Consider the following 20,879-nt stretch of genomic DNA (forward strand, 5'->3'; position numbering starts at 1 on the left):
CCCAAAGGAGCAACCCAGAGAAACAAGAAGCCTGAGGGCAGGCTGAAAGCTGCTGACAAGGCTGTGCTGGAAGCCTCCGTGAAATAGTTGCTTTGATTGGGAAAGAAAACAAAGAGATCTAAGAAAAATCCCTGCAGGGCACGACGGGCGAGCCCAGGGATGAGCTCAGCTCCAGAGAACGGCACCTCCCACGGAATGGGGCCGATTCAAGGAGGAAAGAGGGATAAAAGAGAAGTGAAGATCCCTTTGCAACAGGCACCTGAACTTGTAGAAATGTCTGTAAAAAGCAGGAAGCCATTGGAGAAATCTTTGGTGAGAAAGGAGGATGATGTGCTCAGAGAACTCTCCTGCCCATGGCAAGAGAATAAAGACAATAAAACTAAAATTGCTGGGCATGGGCTGTGATAATTTCCATAAATAGATGTGGCATAAAATATCTTATGTGCCATGCAGGTAACCTGGTAATGAAAATGTTTTGGTGCAAAAATGTGAAAAAAACCCAAACCACTTTTTCCTTTTTTATTCTTAACTCTTTGATTTCTCTTTTCCTCTCTCATTTTCTCCCTACCATTCCTTAGTCCAGATCTTTTCCATGGTCTTAATTGTCCAGATTTTCCCTCTCAACAGCAGTGATGATGTAGAATTAATGACAGCCCATTAATCCTCTTCCTGAATTTCCAAAGAAGAACTTATTTCCCATTTAACATAGGTTCGGTGGGGTTTTATTTTAACATTCCAGCTGACGATTATTTTACTTCTATGATGATAAATTGTTCATGTTTGTAAGGAAATATAAAACCTCTGAAAACAGATGGAAACAGAGACCTTGAGTGAGCTGCTGTGGCCAAAGGGTTGCTCAAAGGGAGGAGGCCCAGGGTGGTTTTTCTCATCTCAACACATTTCCTGAGGCCATGCCGCAATGGTTTGAAAGCCAGACCTTGGTTCCTCTTAGGACAGCAGCAAAGAGGATTCATTGGGTGCCCCCAGAGCTCCCAAAGCCTCATTGGCCACCAGAAGGCCGTGGAGGTCAAACATCCCTCAGCACCCTCCAGAACAGCACAAACCCACACTCTACTCCTTCATCTTCATCCAGGTGGCTGACACTGGTCCTGATTCCAGCCTAGAGCTCCTCCTACCTGGTAACAACCAAAATATTCTCATTATTCAGCTTCTCTCAAAAGGTTTCGTCCTTCTTAAATGGGGTGGAGACTTCATGTCTTTCATGTTTATCTGTGTTTTGTTTTACAGCCTTAACTGTGCAGTGGCTCCAGTCTGTCATGAGCCAGTTCTAGAGGTGTCAAATGTTGGTAAGGGAAAGGAGGTTTTGTTGGCTGCAGGAAATGCAAATACTCAAAAATTTATCCTGGAAATAATGTAATTCTTTAGGGGAAGAATAAACAACAGCCTCTAAGCAAGAATAAGGAGAAGCTGGATTTTGAGTTAATCGGGAAGAAAACTGCTTTTTCTGCTCTTTTTTTTTAGTAGAAAAGCTTGAGAAAACCCATAGGGTTGTTTTGTATAAATCTAGCAAAAATTGTCTTATTTTCTGAATTAACATTAATTAATTAATTGATTAATTAAATTCTGAATTTATCTTCCATAAGGCAAATCAAATTTATTGCAATGCATCACAGTTATCGAGAAATCCAGGATAAATTTCTGGTCACTAGATGCATTAATTAAAAGGGGACATAAAATTGAATTTTTTGCATGGAAGATTGAATTTTTTGCATCATATGCCGTGATCCTATGTGTGCTCCAGGAAAATCTTAGGACAATAGACACAATCATGATAAAAATGTGTAATAACTTCATTTAGGTAACTTTCAGGTCTTGAAGAACATTCCTCTGTGTCACTTCTGGGACTATGGAGAGACAAGGCTCTAACCAATGTCCTGGTCTCCTTTCTCTGCAGTGATCCAGGATCCCAGCCCACCCTCTGCCATGAAAATCCTTCCTTTGCTCCTTGTTCTCCTCTTGGTGGCATTTCAGGGAGCTGCAGGTAAGGTGAGGGACTAAGGAGAAGGTATTGGTGTCTTGCAAAGCTCTCCTGTCCCCTTTGGGATGTGACCAAGCTGCCTCCTGCAAAGAATCCTCACATAAATCATCAGAACTCATTGGAGATTACAGATAAGAAATTAAATTAGCAGGCAAACACTCCAAGCATCACCTTGAAAGGGACAACTCCAAAATTACCATTCAGCACCAGTATTTTCCCCATTAAACCCTGCAGGCTTAAATGGTATTTAAATCCCTTTGCCTCTGAGTCACCCAACAAACAAATTAAATCATGATCAAGTATTCTCAAACCACAAAGAAAAAAAGAAAAAGGAATCTGGCCCCATGTTCTTCAAATATCCTTTTCTTTAGGAGCTGGGACAAAAGGTGGAGAGGCACAAAATCATGATGCCTGTTGGGGGGTGCAAAGGAGTCTGGAATCCCAAATCAACTCTATCATCCAGAAAAAGGAACTGTCTGGAACCCCAAACCAACTCTATTGTCCAGAATAAGAGATTGTATTTTAATATCAGCCCTGAAAATGGCATAGCCACATTTGCAGGGTGCTCTGTGCACAAGCAGGGGCTGGTGGAGTTTTGATCTCTGTGGGAACAGGATGGAAAGTGTCCTCTAGGGAAGTTAGGATGGGAAAAGGCTGTGAAGAACTGCAGCAGACCAGAAATGTAGGAAAAGTGTCATAGATATATCCCTGCAGGGATTTAAAAGCCATCTGGATGTAGTACCTGAGGACATGGATTAGTGGTGGGCTGGCAGTGCTGAGTTAACAATTGGACTTGATGACCTTAATGGTCTTTTCCAACCTAAATGAGTCTGTGATTCTATGATTTTATCTGGTTATCTGGTGTTATTCTTACCTGGGCCTCTTCCTGTGCCAGTTCCCAGAGGCAAAGGGTTCCTTCGGTCTTTTTTATGTCCTTATTTAACACACAGGGGATGTTTGGCCTGTTTTCAGTAGGACCTTCTGGGTATATTAAAGCCAGAAATTTATCTGTATCTGGGAAGAAAAGTGTTCCTGAGAGCTCAGACTGCTCACAATTCCTCACAGACCACTAGTTTGAGACCAGGAGTGTTTTATTCACCCTTTAAACCACTCCTTTATTACTCCCTGGGATTTTCTGTGTGTGTATGTATCACTCTACTCACATGCTGGGTAGCCAGCCCAGCAGGGATGTGCTGGATGCACTGTCCATATTTAATATCCATTTCCTGTTGGCTGGAACAAGCTCCCCTCTCTCTGAATACTTTGCAATGTTCCATGGATGAGCTGGAAACTGGAATTAATTCGTTCATGTGCACTCAGGTGCATCCAGAACACTTCAGCTGCCAGGCTTGCATTTTTATTAATTGACCAAACAGGGCCAGGCAACCTCCTGCCTAATTGCTGGTCTGCTCCCTGGGGTTGTTTTGATCCCTGACTATTAGCACCTTCATGGATAAAACCTGTTCTGGGAATAGCACAGACTGCTGGCCATTCCCAAAAGGCAGTTTGAATGTGGGAATCCTATTTTGGCAGGGAAGAAGGAATTAAAGTGTTTGCTTGGTCGTTGTGCCCACAGACTCCTCCTCTGAGGAGTGAACTGTCACGTCCTTGTCAGCTCACAGGGATTAAGCAAAATGCAAATCCCAGCAGGAAATAAAATGTCTCCCATCTTTGTTTATTTGTTCTTTTTTAAGGTAGAAGCTTGGCAAGACCCAGGAGGCCTTACATGGAGTGTGGCTATCGTGGGACCTTCTGCCACAGGGGGAAATGCCCTCGTGGCAATGATTACCTGGGCTCCTGTCGTTCTGGGTACAGCTGCTGTAGGTGGTAAGTTTAGGATTTGTCTGGGGCAAAGATGACTTCCCAAATCATCATTTGAATCCCAAGCAGCAGGATTTTCCTGATAATCATAATTCTGAAGATCCTTTCCTTTCTGTAGGCTGTAGTGTGGCTAACTGTGGAGAATCCCCAGGAGTGATCGCTTTTGCCATCGTTGGATTCAAGGAATTGTTGCAGCAGCCACCAAGGATTTATCATTCTCCTTTCAATAAAAGCAAGAGGTGGGGAGGTTGCATGGCTGCCCTGTGTGGTGTTGTCATTCATTTCCAAAAGTAATTCATTCCCCATGTCTTATTTCCATTAAGAATTTTAAACAAGAATTCTGAAATGAATCTAAACCCGCAAGGAATGTGTAGTTCACAAACAAATTTTAAACAAGAGTTCTGACATTAATTTAAACCTGCCAGGAATGTGTAGTTCACCAAAATATTTACCCCTCTTGGACTGCTGATTGAGTGAGTGCTGGCAAGTTCTCCACACATGCCTGCTGGGGAATTCTCTGTCATGACTGAGATCAGTCACCATTTCCACTGGGAGCACAAAAGTCTTCTCCAGTGTGACACTTCACAGCACCTCTGCTCTGAAAACTTTGGGTTCCCACCTTCTGATCCAGAGCTTTCAGACCTGGGAACAGCATATTGTTTTATTATGGGAACTAAAGTCACACTGACCAGGACAAATTGGTAATCTGAGGTCTGATTTTACCCTTGCCATTTCTGTCTGCCATAAATTTGGAGTGAATCTGCAAAATTTATATTGGCTGCAGTTGCAAATCAGGAGATCACAGTTCGACCTGTGACATTGCTTGAGGCAATTATAGAAATATTTGAGAGGCCAACCCCACTGTGCCTCTGATCACTTCTCTTCCAAGAGATTCAGCCTGAACTGTCCTGGACCACAACAGAAAACCTAGAAGGTGCAGGCTGCTCAGAGAACTCCTGTCTCTGCACAGTCAGGAGCATCCTTGTCCTGGCAAGGAATCCTTGGTGTCCAGAGAAGCTGTGGCTGCCCCATCCCTGGAAGTGTCCAAGGCCAGGTTGGGTGGGGCTTAGAACAACCTGGGACAGTGGAAGGTGTCCCTGCCCATGGCAGGGAGTTGGAATTAGATTATTTTTAAGATCCCTTCCCATCCAAACCATTCTGTGTTTCTGTGAAGGGAAGAGCAGTAGTGGCTGAGTTTTTAAGGGAAGCAACCAATCCAAGTGCAAAGGACTGACTGGAAGCCCTGAACTGCCCCAAAACATTTGCACACCCTCACAGAATCACAGAATTTTTAGGGTTGGAAGGCCCTCTGGAGATCATCCAGTCCAACTCCCCTGCCAAGGCAGGGTCACCTGGAGCATGTGTCACAGGAACACATCTAGGTGTGTTTGGAATGTCTCCAAAGAGGAAACTCCACACCCTCCCTGGGCAGCTGTTCAGTGCTCTGCCACCCTCAACATAAAGAAGTTTTGGTTTTTTTTTTTTTTTTTTTTTTTTTTTTTTAAGTAGAGGTGGAATTTCTTGTGTTTAAGTTTATGGCCATTGCTCCTCATCCTGTGGCTGGGCACCACTGAAGAGAGTCAGTCACCATCGTCTGAAACCCCTTGGGGATGTTTATATGGATTGTTGAGATTCCCTCTCAGTTTTCTCCAGACTGAACAGGCCCAGCTCCCTCACTCTGTGGGCCTGTTCAAAGCAGGTATTTCTGCAAATGCCTCTGGCACCGTTGAGACCACAGCCTTGTGCAGGGCAGGAAGCTGGGCCAACAGCCTCCTCCAAGGGATCTCCCTGGATGGAAACCTCAGGAAGTTGCCAAGTGGAGCCAAACCAGCAATTTACAGTTGATGTCCTAAGAGATTTTTGCACAATCCATGCTAGGAGAATGTTTCACAAACTGGAATGGCACAAGATTTATGCTCAAGGACTGAGGACTTTGCAGGGAGAGTTCAGCCCCTGTAATTTTAGATTCATCTGCCTGTAGCCACCATCATGCAGAATCCAGGCTCATCATGCTTTAACTCACCACCACAAAGATCTGTCCTTGCCTTTATGGCTGGGCAATGGCTTCAAGAGCCAGTTTAGGGTGAAACAGGCTGAAACCCTCTAGGATCCATGCTCCACATCTCCTCCCTGCTTCTTATCCCAGTCCCATCTCCCCAGCACTCTACGCATTCAAACTCATAGAATCCAAGAATCATAAAAGGGTTTGGGTTGGAAGGGGCCTTAAAATAATAGAGAACCAACCCACCCACCATGACCAGGGACACTTTCCACTATCCTAGATTGCTCCAAGCCCTGTCCAGGCTGGCCTTGGACACTTCCAGGGATTAAGCTGATGCCTGTGCTAAAGAGCAATAGCACAGAGATGCAGCTAATTGCCCCCTTAATGAAGCCCGTAAGGAACCTGACTACTCGACATAGCTGCTCCCACTCCCTTCTCTCCTGGAGTTTTGATGCCAAGACAGCTCAGCAGATATTAAAAAAAGAATTGGGGCATGGCCTTTTCCCTTTTTCTGGCTGCAGCTGTAGGATCAGGATTTCCTTCAGTGGTGAAGGAACTAAGAAGCTGCCCTGAGTGCTCTGACTACCAGGGCAGAGTAGTAGTGATCCACCTGGGTACAGATTTGCAAATAGTTTGTACAATGTCCCTCACTGGGGAGTGACAGAACAATGAAATATGATGAGTTGTTTGGATCAAAGGCATATTCATGTATTGTCCAGAGGATCTGTGGCTGCCCCATATCAGAAATAAGGTATTTCCAATGAAGGAAGGAATGATGAGGAGAACTCTATTTTATTAGAAGGTTAATTATTATATTATATTATATTATATTATATTATATTATATTATATTATATTATATTATATTATATTATATTATATTATATTATATTATATTATATTATATTATATTATATTATATTATAATTTATTTCATATTATTTATTTGATTTTATTTTATACTATATTACATTATATTTAAATTGAATTTGTTAAGTATTTAACTGCACTCAACTGCACAGTATCTCATGACTATCAGCTGACAGTCCCGACACCCACATACTTGGATTTAATTGGTTAGTGAATTAAAACACTCACACTAGAATTTAATTACCAATTTTTTTTAGATAAACAATTTTCTAAAATGTATTTCCCTTGTGAACAACTCAGGTGCAGCAAATGAGATAAGGATTTTCTTTTTCTCTGAGGATCAGACAATATGAATCTCAGAATATTTTTGGGACATTGTGCTTTGCTTTTCTCTGTGAAGAGAAATGTGGTGACAGCCCCATCCCTGGAAGTGTTCAAAGACAGGTTGGAAAGGGCTTGGAGCACCTACTGGAAGGTGTGCCTGCCCATGGCAGCTGGCTGGAGCCTCCTGGTCCCTTCCAAACCAAATCATTGAGTGATTCCACGATTCATGTGAGCGCTCACAAGTGTGTTTTTAACATCCATCCCTACACACATAACATGTCAGGACCCAGGACATCCCTCTGGCTGTCCTGAGCAGCCAAGACCCCTGCCAGGGGGCTCAGAGACCCTGGCACAGAGCCCAAAATGCCCCTGTGGTTTTGATTATGACCCATGGAGCAAATTACCAACCTTATATGAAGATCAGCAAGCCACGACAAATTAAATAGAATGACCATGAATTTATCACAAGGTGAAAAAGTAGATTTTAGGGTTTTTGATATGGGGGTTCAGGGGGGCAAGATGGAGGGATCTGGGCATGTCCAGCGTTGCTCCTTCTTCTTCTCAGCCTCCATCTTCTGCTGTGATGTTGGCACTTACAGATTGGTTTGGAGTAGAAGCTCACTGTCTAACTTAGGTGATAGGTATTGGGAAGTAATTGTAAACATTGTATACATAGTTTTTAGTACAAAAAGATAACACCAAGGCAGGCAGAGTGCCTCTGACTGTCTTGCTGAGCAGACCTCAGCTGTAGAGGAGAAAGAAATTTATAGATAAGATACAATAAACAACCTTGAGACCAAGAAAAATGAAGAGCCCTGACTCTTTCTTCAAGCGCCCTGCTGGGAAAAAAGCTTTTTAACTTTTCTCGGGGTCACTCTGACCAGCTAGAGACCCCAACAGTAGCACTTGATGAAACTGCAGCAAGGCTGAACACGTTTATGAAGATGCTCCATCAAACAGCAAAGGGTTACACACAGCAAACTCCACCAAACAAAGCCACAATTAAAGCTTGTCCTTCCTAGGGCTGTGGATGTCATCCCAAGTGGCGTCTTCCCAGTTATTTTCAAGTGAAGCATAGAGAGCTCGCTTCCCGCGGGGGGAGGAGGACAGAGCTCCTTTGTGTGGTGAAAGCTGAGTGTTTGCCAAGGCCCAACGAACAGGGATGCTTTCTGTGTGTGTCCCCAGAGCTGTCCAGCAAACCACAGCACTGAGAAGTGCTTATGCAAGGCAGGATGACAAAAGATCCTGGGCTGGAGGCCTGGGAGTCCTTCTCAGGTGTCAGATGAGGAAAGCTCTGCTTGTTTTTCTCTGTCAGGGCAAGGAACAGAAAAAGAGCTTTGGGGCTGGACATTTGGAGGACTCAGCCATCCCAAGGGATATTGTGACGCGTGGAGGGACCAAACTGCTGCTGCTGCTGGTGCCAGGAAGCTCCGAATCCCAGGCTGCTGAGTGCATCCTCCCACCAGTGACTGGTCACATCCCCTCTGCTCGGTTCTGTCCCCTGCACGACCTGCAGGAAGGGACCCTCCCACTCACCTCTGCCTCCTTTCTCTTCCCCACAGAGCTGCGACTCTGCAGGCGACTCCCAGGCATGCGGATCCTGCCCGTCCTCTGTGCTCTGCTCCTCCTGGCGCTCCAGGGAGTGACAGGTAAGAAATGTGGAGGGTTTGTCCTCTGTCGGTGCTTTTCAGGGAGGATTTGTCACCAGAGCTGATGAGTCAGGTGTCAGTTCTCCTGGTGGCTGTGCCATCCCTGCTGGAGACTCTCTGACCCCACATCTTTAAGGAAAGACTCCAGGTGCAGGTTGTGCTGTTGGGACCAGAGCTGGGGCATTGTATTAAAGCTCTCATCCTTCCAAATCTGGGATTTGACCCCTCTCCATGCCTCCTGACCCTTGCATTTATGAGTCAGCAGTACTGGGCACATCTGCTGGAGAGGAGGAGGAGGAGTAGTACCCTTGGAGTTCTCTCTTGCTCCAGGAAGAAGGCAGCAGGCATGATGGAGACCTCTCCCAGAGCCTGCCTAGGGTGTGGTGATTGTCTCCCATCCAAGTGCCACAAACTTGGACTCACCTGGATTTCTGCTGCAGGCACCTGCTCAGCAGCTGTGGCAGGGGACAAGCAGGGCTGGGCTAACTCTGGCCACGCAGGGACCAGGGGCAGTGCTCAGCATCTCGGCTTAAAGTCTCCTTGTGTCAGTGTTCACAGGGGTCTTAGGATGAGGGAAGAGATGCAGATCTGACTCCATGTTTCAGAAGGCTTGATTTATTATTTTATGATATATATTATATTAAAACTATACTAAAAGAATAGAAGAAAGGATTTCATCAGAAGGCTGGCCAAGAATAGAAAAAGAAAGAATGATAACAAAGGCTTGTGTGTGATTGGCCTCACTGTGATTGGCCATTAATTAGAAACAACCACATGAGACCAATCCCAGATCCACCTGTTGCATTCCACAGCAGCAGATAATCATTGTTTACATTTTTTCCTAAGTCCTCTCAGCTTCTCAGGAGGAAAAATCCTAAGGAAAGGATTTTTCATAAAAGATGCCTGTGACATCTCCTCTCCGTGCCCTGCAGGGCTGTCCCCGTTTGGACCATCAGTCCAGGCGTGCGAGCGCCGCGGGGGATTCTGCTCCTACCGCTCCTGCCCGCAGGGGATCGGCCGCATCGGCCTCTGCTCCGACCGGGAATTCTGCTGTCGGATGTGAGTTCGGGGCTGCTGCTCCTGTTGGGGTTCGGGGTTCGGCTGCTGGGGGAAAACCAGGGATTCTGCAGCCTGAGGGTACAGGGCACTGCTGAGCCTCGCTGCTGCCCTGGTGAGACAGGCACTGCCAGACCTTTCCATCCCACAGGCGCTGGTATCCCTGATGGGCTCCTGGATCCCCGAGCAGGACACCAGCCCGTTGGGATGATGCTGCCCGGAGGCACCAAGCACAGCCAGACCTGGATCCCATGGGAATCTCATCCCCCAGTGTCCCCAATACAAGGTGGTGGTCATTGCCACTGCCAAGATGTGTATCCTGGGTGTGCATCTCTTTCCTCTGTGTGTAGGGAAGGGCAGAGGGGATGGGGTGAATTCCTGACAGATATGGACACACAAACACTGTCCCACCATCCTCCCTCTCTCCTTGGTGGCCTCAGCCACACCAGCATCTCCACCTGTGGTGGGAAAGGGGACACAGGTGACACTCACAGGGACCCCAGTGCCAGCCTTGTTGCTCAGAAAGAGGGCCCCAGCAGCTCTCACACAGGGTGGAGGGGTGGCTGTGACCACCCTAATTTCAGTGGGGTCCTGCTGGTTGAACACTGGCTCCCAGGCTGGGTCAGGAGTCCTCATGGGGCTGTTCCATGGGACACACACTGGCCTGGTGTCCTTGGGTCCATACCCAGCTCTGTGGCACAAGGGGTGTTGTGGGGTCCAGGGGTGTCTGGGGGATAGGAAAAGTCATTCTGTTCCAGAGGAAATAGGGATGGCTGTGCCATGGGGCTTCTCAAGAGCTTGGAATTGGGGTGGAGGTCAGTGCTGGGAGGGTTTCAAGGCCTGGGGGCTCAGTTAGGAGCTCTGGTGGGTCATTGTGGATGGCTGGTGTGCAGATCCAGGATGCTCAGCTCATGGGGGCCATGGGGGTGGCCCCTGCACTGCCATGGGGCAGTGACCATGGGGATGCTGGGGACACCCAGTGCTCCCCTCCATGGAGCAGGGTAGCCAGGGGTGGGAGCAGCCTCTCCTGGGGTATTGGGCATTGCTGTGGGGACAGGGAAGGTCAGATCAGGGTGCCAGCTCTGGGTTCAAGTCTGGGTCTGGATCAGCAAGGCCAAGCTGAAGCTCTGATGGGGTCGAGCACAAGATTCCCAGGTCAGAGCAGCTTCCCATGGCAGGGCTGGCCCCAGCCATGGCCTCCCTGCAGTGGGAATTACAGAAGCTGTTTCCACACCATAAGCAGCAATCCCTGGCTGTGCTGGCTCTGGGCTGGTCCTGAGTCTGGTTCCAAACCTTCAGGAGCAAAGATATTCCAAGGACCCAGCAATGGACTCCCAGTCCTACTTCTACAGATTGATGCTCAAGGAATGTCCCCATCATGCATCAAGGCCAGGTTGGATGGACTTGGAGCATCCTGGGATAGTGGAAGGTGTCCCTGCCCATGGCATCCCATTCAATGAGATAATTCTGAAGGCAGTTCATGCCATGCCACCACAGCCCGGTGCCACTGTGCCACAGGTGTCACAAGAGGTGTTGCATGGGGACAACGGTGCCATTGATTGCAACAGCCCCAGAAGGCCCCTCAGCCTCTGCTGTTGCATCAGAGAGGGAAAAGGAGAAGCCCCAGCATCCCCACATGGATGGGTGGCTTTTTGATTGGCCAAGAGAAAATGTGTCGGCAAAAATCAGGGAATGTCCTCAGGGCTTTCAACAATATAAAATCAGAGTGTTTTGGCCAAAAGAGTGCTCCTTGAACCTGAGGGCTGCTGGACACAGCGATTCTTGTTGGGTTTGTGGCTGCCTGAACACCCAGACCTTTATCAGGTAGGTGGCTATGGTGTCTCCTGGAAAAGGATCAGATCAGGTAATGGATTTCACAGAGACTGAAACAACATTAAATGATCCTGAGGTTGTCAGGGTGGCCCAAACCTAAGAATTGTTTTTAAGAGGAAAGTAGAAGAAACATCATCCACTGTACCTGGAGGCAGCACCTTTGCAGTTTGGTGAACCACAGAGCTCAGGCTCCTGCCCCACCTGGGGTCCTGCCTGTCCCCATTGCCTTGGTGTCCCCTCTGCAGCTCTGTGAAGACCCAGGAGGAGCAGCAGCCATGAAGATCCTGTTCCTGCTCTTCCCCCTGATCTTCCTGTTGGTGAGAGGGGGGGCTTCAGGTGAGAGGCAAAGTGGGGAGATGGGGAGAGGTGTGATTACCCTCCATTACTGGGGTTTCCATGTCCTGGGAAGTGACCACTTTAGTGGGAGTGATGCAAAGGTAAGGGGCGATTGAGGAGAAAGGTGTTTCTCCAGTGATAGTTCTATAGGACACAGACTTGGGGTGGAAAGAGCCCATGGAAATAGAATATTTGTTTCTTTGGTGGGTTAGGAAGGGGTTTGGTTTCAGAATTCCACACTGAACCCAGCTGTTTCTCTTTGGGTGTCTCTGAATGTTCTTTTGCCTTGTGTGTGGTCTTTGCTGTGGGGAGGTTGGAGCTGAATCATCCACTGGCCAGAAATGCACAAACACCACCAGCTTTTTGCAACCAAACACTGCTCTTACAGATGACCCCTTTAACTGTTCTGTATGTTTCTTTCCCCATGGACACCCAAAATGCAGCTGGATGCAGGCAAAGAGGGGGATTCTGCACTTATGGGAGATGCAACTTCCCTGCAAGACCCATTGGAAGATGCACACTGTATAGTGTGTGCTGCAAGAGATAAGGTCTGGAATCCTGCCTGAGCACAGAGTTCCCGCTTTTGTCCACAATGAAATATGTAGCAAATGTATTTCCTGTGAATGTCTGCTACGTAATCTCTTTATCTGTTCCTTGTGGGAGAGATGCCCATAAGGGAGGGAAAAGTCTTTTCTTTGGGGGTTTGGAGCTCTCCTGAGAGTAGAGCTGCAGCAGGCCCAGATCAGCCAGGGCCTCCCCACTCACCAAAGCCACCAAGGACTGAAATATTCCCTGTCCTTGGGCAGCACTGAGGACATGATCCAGGTCTGGCTGCATCTGCACAGTCCTGGAGCCAGGGCTGCCAGCACTGAGACAGCCCAGGCCCAACCTGGCTGCACTAAGGACTGCACCTCACCTGCCCTGAGCCTGACTCTGCTGCACCTCATCCTGGGCACTGCAGGGCAGGGGACAGAGTAGCAGGGAAAGTTACACCAGCTGATGTCCTTGTTTCCTCTCTTCTTGCAGTGTCTGGGGATGAGACCCTGAAATTGCCAAGCAGGACATGGCCCTCGCTTCTGGCTGCTGGACCCATCTGCTGATGTCCCAATCTGCTGATGTCTCCTGGCCTCGGTGGCTGTGCCGTGCCCAGCTGGGCTGACAGCAGCAGTGGCAGCTGCTCCTGCTGGCTGCTGCTGGGCTGGAGCCCTGTGGTGCCAGCCCCGGTGTCTTTGGGGCAGGGGCTGCTTTTCCCACCTTGAATAAAGACGAGCACTTTGGCATTGCAGGGCTGGGCCGTGTCTGTGTGTCCTGCTGCTGCTGCAGGGCTGCTGTGCCTGCTGGCCCTGGGGCTGCCTCTGCCTTGGTGGCAGCAGAAGGCACTGGGCATGGAGCTGGGGCTGAGCAGTACCTGTGTCCCTGGGGATGCTCCTGCCTGGCCGTGCTTTGGGGACACTGAGCCTGGCACTCCCTGCTGGGCCAGCCTGGCTGGGCTGCCTGTGCTGGGGCTGCCCTGCAGATGCTCCCTCTCTAGGGAGCAGGATCCTTATCCCGATCCTGCTGATTATGGCTGTCCCTTGTCCCTGGCAGCCTCAGCTCCATGTGCAGAGTCGTGCTGGGAGCTGTGTACCTTGAGTGGCCATGGCTATGGTGACCCACAGGAGCTGTCCCTGCTACTCATCCTTGCCCTGTTCCTGTGACACAGCCCTCCCTGCTGTGGCTGTGCTGCTCCACACCCCATGCCACCAGGCAGGAGGAGGAGGACAAGATCATGTAGCTCCTGTAGCTCATGGGTTAGGGTGACCTGTGAAATGGCTCCAAATTAAGCATGGCCAGAAAATGTCCAAAATTTTACACACAAGTATTAAGTGTGTTGTCTTTTCTCTGCTCATCTCAGGCAGTCTAGGGTGACAACACTGCTCCATCAAAAGCAGTGACTTGTCCATGTCTGCAAAGCAAACCTCAGGCATTAGGATTTGACTGGCTCAATATCTGTGTGTGTCCATGTCCACATGCCCAAGGAGCAACTTGTGTCCCTGCCTGTTGCAGTGAAGACTTTCTCTCTCAAGAGTCCAAGAGTCATAGACTCAGAGACTTTACTACTAAAGTTTGTATTATAATGTTTTTGATGAAATGTAATGTATTATAATGGGTTTTTTTATTACTAATGTTTGGAAAGCCCTTTGAGATCATTGGGTCCCACTGCTCCCCCAGCACTAACACATGTCCCCAAGGGCCACATCTAATAGGCTGTGAAATTCTATCAGCGATGGTTACTCCTTCAGTGTCCTGGGCAGCCTGATCCAATGTTTGACCTCCCTTTCTTCCGAGAAATTGTTCCTAATATCCAGTCTAAACCTTCCCTAGTGCTAATTGAGCCATTTCCCCTGGGGGTCTCGGTTATGACTTTAGAGAAGATAGTAATCCCCAAAAGGCTTCTGCTGCCATTGCTTTCCAGAAGTGGACATTTTGGTGAAGGATGTTCAGATCATCCCTGCCTGCCATGGCCCTTCCTCCCCCTGTGCTCCCCTCTCCTGGCACTGACCCTGCAGCTGTCACCACAAGCTCTGCAGTGCAGATCTGTTCCACCCCATCCCAGCCCGGTGCCGCTGTGCCGCGGGTGTCACAAGAGGTGTTGCATGGGGACAACGGTGCCATTGATTGCAACAGCCCCAGGAGGCCCCTCAGCCTCTGGCCCTGCAGCAGGGAGGGAGCAGGGCCAGCCCCAGCACCCCCACAGCCATGGGGCCCTCCCGCCTTGGCCCAGGCCACTTGTGCCAGCAGCACCTGGGGCCTGTCCCACCCACCAGCACGGCTATAAACCCAGCGTGCTTGGGCCACTGCAGCATTGCCTGGCCCCAAGGCCATCTGCACACAGCCATTCCTCTTGCCTTTGCTGCTGCCTCAACACCAAGATCTTTGTCAGGAAGGTGAATGTACAGCCTCTTTCTGGAATCCTGCCCATTTAGGGTCTCAGCTCAAAGCCCAGCACCACAGAGTCTCTGAAAAGACAAAGTGTTGGAAGCATCCAGGTGGAATATTTGGCCATCAGAGATGGTTGGGTGCAGTGTGTCTAATGCTGGCCAAATGCCCATGCACCCACTAGAATTACTTACTCATTTTCTGCTGCTAAAACTTTAAAGGGAATAAAGAAAAAAATATCAACAGAATTTAATGAAATAATAATAAGAAATCAGAAAAAACCTTCAGAACACTTCTCCTCCCCTGACACCTTCTTTTCTTTCCCACTGACATTGGATTGAGACAAAACCTGTGACTTTCAGTCAGTTCACCACCTCTAAAATAGTGTTTCTTCAGTTCTCTTAGGGAGAGGAGTCTCTCTTGCCATGCCATGGAGAGCTTTCCACAAGAAACAGTCCTCTTGGTGGCTTTAATGTCACCATGAATCAGCCACCCAGAAAAGGAAAATCTGTTTGTAGTGGGAAAGTCCCTCCCAATGCCTTGCAGCTCTCCCACAGCAGACTTCATGGGCCAAGTCAGCTTATTGGGGTGATATTTTAAGGATGAGCTGTTCTAGCATAAAAGCAAAAGTTCTCTTCATCCATCTCTGGGATAACAGAGGTTTTCTTCTTTTATTCCTAGGGCAAAACTTCTCATCTCTCTCATCTCTCTCTGTTCAAGATTCTCATTGGATCACAGCTACTGCAACATCTGCTTATTTCACACTGGTGCTTCTGCTCACGGCTGTAGTTAGAATGATACATCCCCCCAGTGCAATCCATGAGTTACAGCCCCACAACAGAATTTCAGCCCAAAAACTAAGGTATCTCCTCAATCCCCTCCCATCTAGAATTTGATGCCTTCCTCATTGACCTCAGTGTCTCATGTTGTTTTCTCTACGTGTCTTCACCTTTTCCTTTTCCTGATTGAGCAGAGAACCAGTGTTTGTAGGCTCATTTTTTCTCAAGCTTTTTCAATTTAAACAGGTTTTTACAGAGTTCTGCAGCGCTGAAATGTTGATCCCATGCAGGCTCTGCATCAGGGAAATCGCTCACAGTGCCTCTCAATGTCGGTCATGACGTCTCTGCCAACACTGTGTGAGCCACGCTGGCCACCAGCTCTACTCAGCTTTTCTTCATGTGAAATGTCAAAAACAAGAAAAACTGCTGCTGCTGGTTTTGTCCTTTGTCAGAACCCAGGACATCCCTCTGGCTGCCCTGGAGGGCTTGAGCCCCTGGCTGAGGGCTCAGAGACCTTGGCACAGGGCCAAAGACACCTGTGCCTTTGATTTTAACCCATGGAGAAAATTACCAACTTTGTGTGAAGATTTACAAGCCACAAGAGTTGAAATAGAATGATAGTTTGTCATAGGGTGAAAAAGTAAAATGTTGGGGTTTTCGGAATGGGGGATGAGAGGCCAAGATGGAGAGATTTGGGAATGCCTTGTCCTTCTTTTTAGCCTCCATCTTCTGGGTGATGGTGGCACTTCTGCATTGGTTTAGAGTAGGAACCAACTGTCTAACATAGGTGATAGGTATTGGAAATTTATTGTAAATAAAGTACATGTAGTTTTTAGTATAAAAAGATAACATCACCCTGAAGGTGGTCAGTGTGCCATGGACCAACTTGCTAGACAGGCCTCAGCAGGTCTGAAAAAGAGTGTTAGATAACAGAAAATAAACAACCTTGAAAACCACAGCTGAAGAATCCTGACTCCTTCATCGATCTTGAGGCAGGATAAAAAAGAGACTTTCTAACACCTCAGGGTCATCTCGACCACAGAGACTCTGAGAGTCCTTCTGCCTGCAGCATGGCTGGCTAAAAGCAGCTAAACAAAGTTCATTGGGAGCCATGCTGAGGCAGCCACAGTTGTGCACTGTTGTCCTGGTTGTGCTGATTTCAGCCGTGCAGTCCTGTCCATGTGGCTGCTCCTAGTCCAGGATAGCAGTGGCACCACGTGGCTCTGGCTGCTCCTGGCCTCCTCAAGGCCATCCCCAGTGCCAATGGCAGCCGGTGCTGGTCCTGGCTGCATGGTTGCTCCCAGTGCCCATATAGCCTATTGTATTTGCCCCGATCTCCGACAAAGGAAGGAATGATGAACCTGAATCCATGTTCTCAGAAGGCTAATTTATTACTTTATGATACTATATTATATTAAAGAATACTAAACTATACTATACAGAGTATAGAAAGGATACTTACAGAATGCTAAAAAGGTAATAATGAAAACTCGTGACTCTCTCCAGAGTCCCGACACAGCTTGGCACTGACTGGCCAATGAGTGAAAACAACCCATCAGAATCCAATGCAACAATCACCTCTGGGTAAACAATCTCCAAACACATTCCACATGTGAGCACAACACAGGAGAAGCAAATGAGATAAGAATTGTTTCCCTTTTCTCTGAGGCTTCTCACCCAGGAGAAAAATCCTAGGTGAAGGGATTTTTCCAGAGAATGTGAATGCCACAATAGCCCCCAGCCAGCATGGCCTAGCAGTGCTGCTGGAAAAAAAAGACCTGGGGTCTCCGCCGGTGTGAAAAATGTGTATTCAAGGTTGGCTTTTCACAAATATTAAAATGAATATTACATGTGTTGTGTTAGAAAGTTATGCTGTATTAATTTTCTTAAGTAATGTGTTAAATATAGTTTTAGGTTATAACATAATGTTAAAATAGAAACTATGCTATGTAAGATATTTTTAAAGAAAGGACTTGCACTGAGATAGCAGCCACAGGACACCTAAATCTTTCAGAGAATGTATTGCCCCATTATCAGAAGAAACTAATTTCTTCCCGCCTCGCTTATCCATGAAGATGCCATCAGGATTAAGAGGAAGAAGCTGACACTGACCAGACAGAATCCTGTGTTTGAATGGAATTTATGCATCATATATGAGGTGCATGAATATGCAACAGGCTGTTGTTTTCAAGGGTCAATCCTCTGTGAGCGGGTGTTCTTTTTCAGGCTTATTTTTGCCCAGAAAAAGGTACCCGGACATCCGTAATTCTTTGTTTTTATTGTCTCATATTGTCCTAATCCAAATTGTCCAAATTATTATTACTCTAATTATATTACTATTTTCATAACCATTTTATTACTATTAAAATTTTAAAATTTTAAAATTTTAAAAACAAGTGATTGGTGTTTTTCACTGCCAGGAAAGAGACCCAGCCCTGCTGGGAAGGGGCCCGAGCTGCCCCATCAGGACAGAGCCTGGTGGGCTCCATGATGAGGGGCTCAGCAGCTGCTCACCACCCCTCAGGGGGCAGAAACCTCAGCCTGCTCACCACCCCTCAGAGGGCAGAAACCTCAGCCTGCTCACCACCCCTCAGAGGGCAGAAACCTCAGCCTGCTCACCACCCCTCAGAGGGCAGAAACCTCAGCAGCAGCTCACCAACCCCTCAGAGGGCAGAAATCTCAGCAGCTGCTCACCACCCCTCAGAGGGCAGAAACCTCAGCCATGCCAAGTCCTGCTGCAGGCCAAGCTGGCCTGGCCACACAGGGCCAGCCCCACACAAGGCCTGCCCAGCCTGGCCAGTTTCCCATTCAAAGGCCAGAAGCCAAAAGACGTCCCCAGCCCTTTGTTCGTTTTTATATGTGTCTTCATGGAGGCGTGTTCGACTCTTTTAAGTGGTTGAACCGGGTGTCAATCTTAAAAACTAGCCAGCTGATTGGCTCAGCTTGGTCCCCACAGGGAACCACCCCTGTGGCCTGTGGACCGCACCCCAACTGAAAACCAGACTTCGTTAAACTGCGGCGCTGGACAGAGAATAAAAGCCTTCAGGTGAGTATAGGAGGCCAGAACTTGTGGGAAGTGGACCTGAAGTTTCCTAAGTACGGGAGAGACTGGAATGGTGCCTTGATGGTGGAGGAGGGAGACAAAATCATTGCTGGGGGAATGGGGACGTTACCTTGGAATGGAAGGAGATTCTATTCTCACAGCAGTAGAGAGATTTCCCACAATTTCAGGTTTTCAGCAATTCCAAAAGCAATTTTATCTCCCTCTCCTCAGTTTCACTGGTAATTTATTTGGTTTGAATTGGCAACTGTTGACCTCAAGTCAGTGCTCTAGGAAAAGGTTTTTGGAAGAGCTCTGAGGGAGGTCATGGGAATGAATCCTCTTAGGTCATTGATTTCCTATAGACCAAGACATAGTGTAATACCCCAGGTGTTGAAGGGTGGCACAGACCTAAGTATTGTTTTAAAGACAAAGGTAGAGGAAATGCCATCTGCTGTGACTGGAAGCAGCCACAGTTTGGTGAATCACAGAGCCCACGTTTCCGCACCCAGGGTCCTGCGTGTCCCCATTGCCTTGGTGTCCCCTCTGCAGCTCTCTGAAGACACAGGAGAGGCAGCAGCCATGAAGATCCTGTTCCTGCTCTTCTCCCTGCTCCTCCTGTTGGCCCGGGGTGCTGCAGGTGAGATGGGAAGAGGGGAAATGGGAGAAAGTGTGAGCCTGTACCAGTGGGAATTCAGTGTCCCTGGAAGTGACTGAGTTTGTGGGAGTGATGAGAAGGTAATGGGGTATCAAGGTCAAAGCTGGTTTTTGAGTGAGTTCCCAACTGATGTGGGGTGGAGAGACTCCATGGGAAAAAACCTGGCTTGTTCCATGGGTTGAGAAGGGGTTTGGTTATGAGACTCCACGCCTGCACCCAGCTGTTCCTCTTTAGAAGTCTCTTGCCCTGCAGAGGGATGGCAGAGGACCCCATGGGGTGTTTGGATAGGGGGGTTTCTTGGGGCACAAAGGTGACACTTCTTATCAAGTGGTTCGTCCACTGAGTGTCCCAAATCCTCATTTCCCCAAGGGTTGATCCCTGCAACGGCTGGACAAGGAGTATTCATCAGAGGCCCCATGAATCATGGCACAGGCAGGACTGCAAGCACAACCCGCTCTGCCAGATTATTGCTGTAATTATTCTCTGTGTGTCTTTCCCCATGGAAACAGGGAGTAGAATTCAATGCAATCAGAGAGGAGGATTTTGTTCTTCTGTAAGATGTCGCCCCCCTCTAAGAACTATTGGAAGATGTTCAGACATGTCCGTGTGCTGCAAAAGGTAAGACCCGGATTTCCTGGCTAAGGACAGGTTTTACCTTTTTCCTGCAGAAGAATCTGTTTAATGTTTCTTTCTTGACAACTCGTGATAAATATTCTCCTGCATTTATGCTTTGAAAGAGATGCTCAAGAAGGAAGGGAAAAGTCTTTTCTATGGGGGTTTGGAGCTGCCCTGAGTGGGGCTGAAGGAGACGAACGATTGCCAAGGCCTACCCACTCACCAAAGCCACCAAAGAGGGAAACATTCCCTGTCCCTGGCAGCACTGAGGACATGATCCCAAACTTGCTGCATTTGTACAGCCCTGGAGTCTGGGCTGCCAGCACTGAGATAGCCCAGGCCCGACCTGGCTGCACTAAGGACTGCACCTCACCTGCCCTGAGCCTGACTCTGCTGCACCTCACCCTGGGCATTGCAGGGCAGGGGAGACAGTGGCAAGGAAAGGTACACCAGGTGATGTCCTTGTCTGTTTTCTTCTTGCAGTGACTGGATATGAAACCCTGAAATTCCCAAGCAGGACATGATCCTCGCTTCTGGCTGATGTCCCCATGTGCTGGTGTCCCCCTGTGCTGATGTCCCCATGTGCTGATGTCCCCTGGCCTGGGTGGCTGTGCCGTGCCCAGCTGGGCTGACAGCAGCAGTGGCAGCTGCTCCTGCTGGCTGCTGCTGGGCTGGAGCCCTGTGGTGCCAGCCCCGGTGTCTTTGGGGCAGGGGCTGCTTTTCCCACCTTGAATAAAGACGAGCACTTTGGCATTGCCGGGCTGGGCCGTGTCTGTGTGTCCTGCTGCTGCTGCATGGGTGGCTGGGGAGCAGCTGGGGACCCTGCCTGGTTCACTGGAGACTTTCCCTCTCAAGAATCTGACCCATAACATTTCTGATGTTGGAAAAGTCCTTTAAGAATATTGAGTCCAACCATTCCCCCAGCACTGCCAAACCCAACACTAAACCATGAGCACAAGTGCCACATCCACACAGCTTT

General features: G+C 48.3%; 2 protein-coding genes and 1 long non-coding RNA gene across 5 annotated transcripts; all 3 read left to right on the forward strand.

The window, feature by feature from the left end:
- The first annotated feature begins 1,919 nt into the window (after positions 1-1,919).
- On the forward strand, positions 1,920-3,830 carry LOC134416472 (gallinacin-4-like). The gene is made up of 2 exons (XM_063153159.1): positions 1,920-2,002; positions 3,694-3,830. The coding sequence occupies exons 1-2, from the start codon at positions 1,945-1,947 to the stop codon at positions 3,828-3,830; spliced, it is 195 nt and encodes a 64-aa protein (XP_063009229.1). The 5' UTR covers positions 1,920-1,944.
- Positions 3,831-8,176: 4,346 nt separating this feature from the next.
- LOC134416469 (uncharacterized) lies at positions 8,177-10,037 on the forward strand. 3 transcript variants are annotated; one of them, XM_063153158.1, is made up of 4 exons: positions 8,189-8,487; positions 8,578-8,664; positions 9,597-9,723; positions 9,872-10,037. In XM_063153158.1, the coding sequence occupies exons 1-4, from the start codon at positions 8,298-8,300 to the stop codon at positions 9,885-9,887; spliced, it is 420 nt and encodes a 139-aa protein (XP_063009228.1). In that variant the 5' UTR covers positions 8,189-8,297; the 3' UTR covers positions 9,888-10,037. The 3 variants fall into 3 exon arrangements, with proteins under 3 accessions (XP_063009227.1, XP_063009226.1, XP_063009228.1); XM_063153156.1 differs by having other exon boundaries at positions 8,185-8,664; XM_063153157.1 differs by lacking the exon at positions 9,872-10,037 and having other exon boundaries at positions 8,177-8,664; positions 9,597-9,727.
- A 9,786-nt stretch (positions 10,038-19,823) lies between these two features.
- Positions 19,824-20,656, forward strand: LOC134416862 (uncharacterized). Its single transcript, XR_010027432.1, has 2 exons — positions 19,824-19,903; positions 20,384-20,656. It is a non-coding gene; the product is annotated as an uncharacterized LOC134416862 (long non-coding RNA).
- The last annotated feature ends 223 nt before the right edge of the window (positions 20,657-20,879 follow it).

The sequence above is a fragment of the Melospiza melodia genome, chromosome 3 (genome assembly GCF_035770615.1).
Source record: "Melospiza melodia melodia isolate bMelMel2 chromosome 3, bMelMel2.pri, whole genome shotgun sequence".
Lineage (NCBI taxonomy): Eukaryota > Metazoa > Chordata > Aves > Passeriformes > Passerellidae > Melospiza > Melospiza melodia.

Bases quoted from the DNA above. Each gene is read 5' to 3' on its own strand.
- LOC134416472 (XM_063153159.1), top strand. From the start codon at position 1,945: ATGAAAATCCTTCCTTTGCTCCTTGTTCTCCTCTTGGTGGCATTTCAG. The intron at 2,003-3,693 runs GTAAGGTGAGGG...TTCTTTTTTAAG, and splicing joins GGCATTTCAGGGAGCTGCAG to GTAGAAGCTTGGCAAGACCC.
- LOC134416469 (XM_063153157.1), top strand. From the start codon at position 8,178: ATGCTTTCTGTGTGTGTCCCCAGAGCTGTCCAGCAAACCACAGCACTG. The intron at 8,665-9,596 runs GTAAGAAATGTG...CGTGCCCTGCAG, and splicing joins GGCGCTCCAGGGAGTGACAG to GGCTGTCCCCGTTTGGACCA.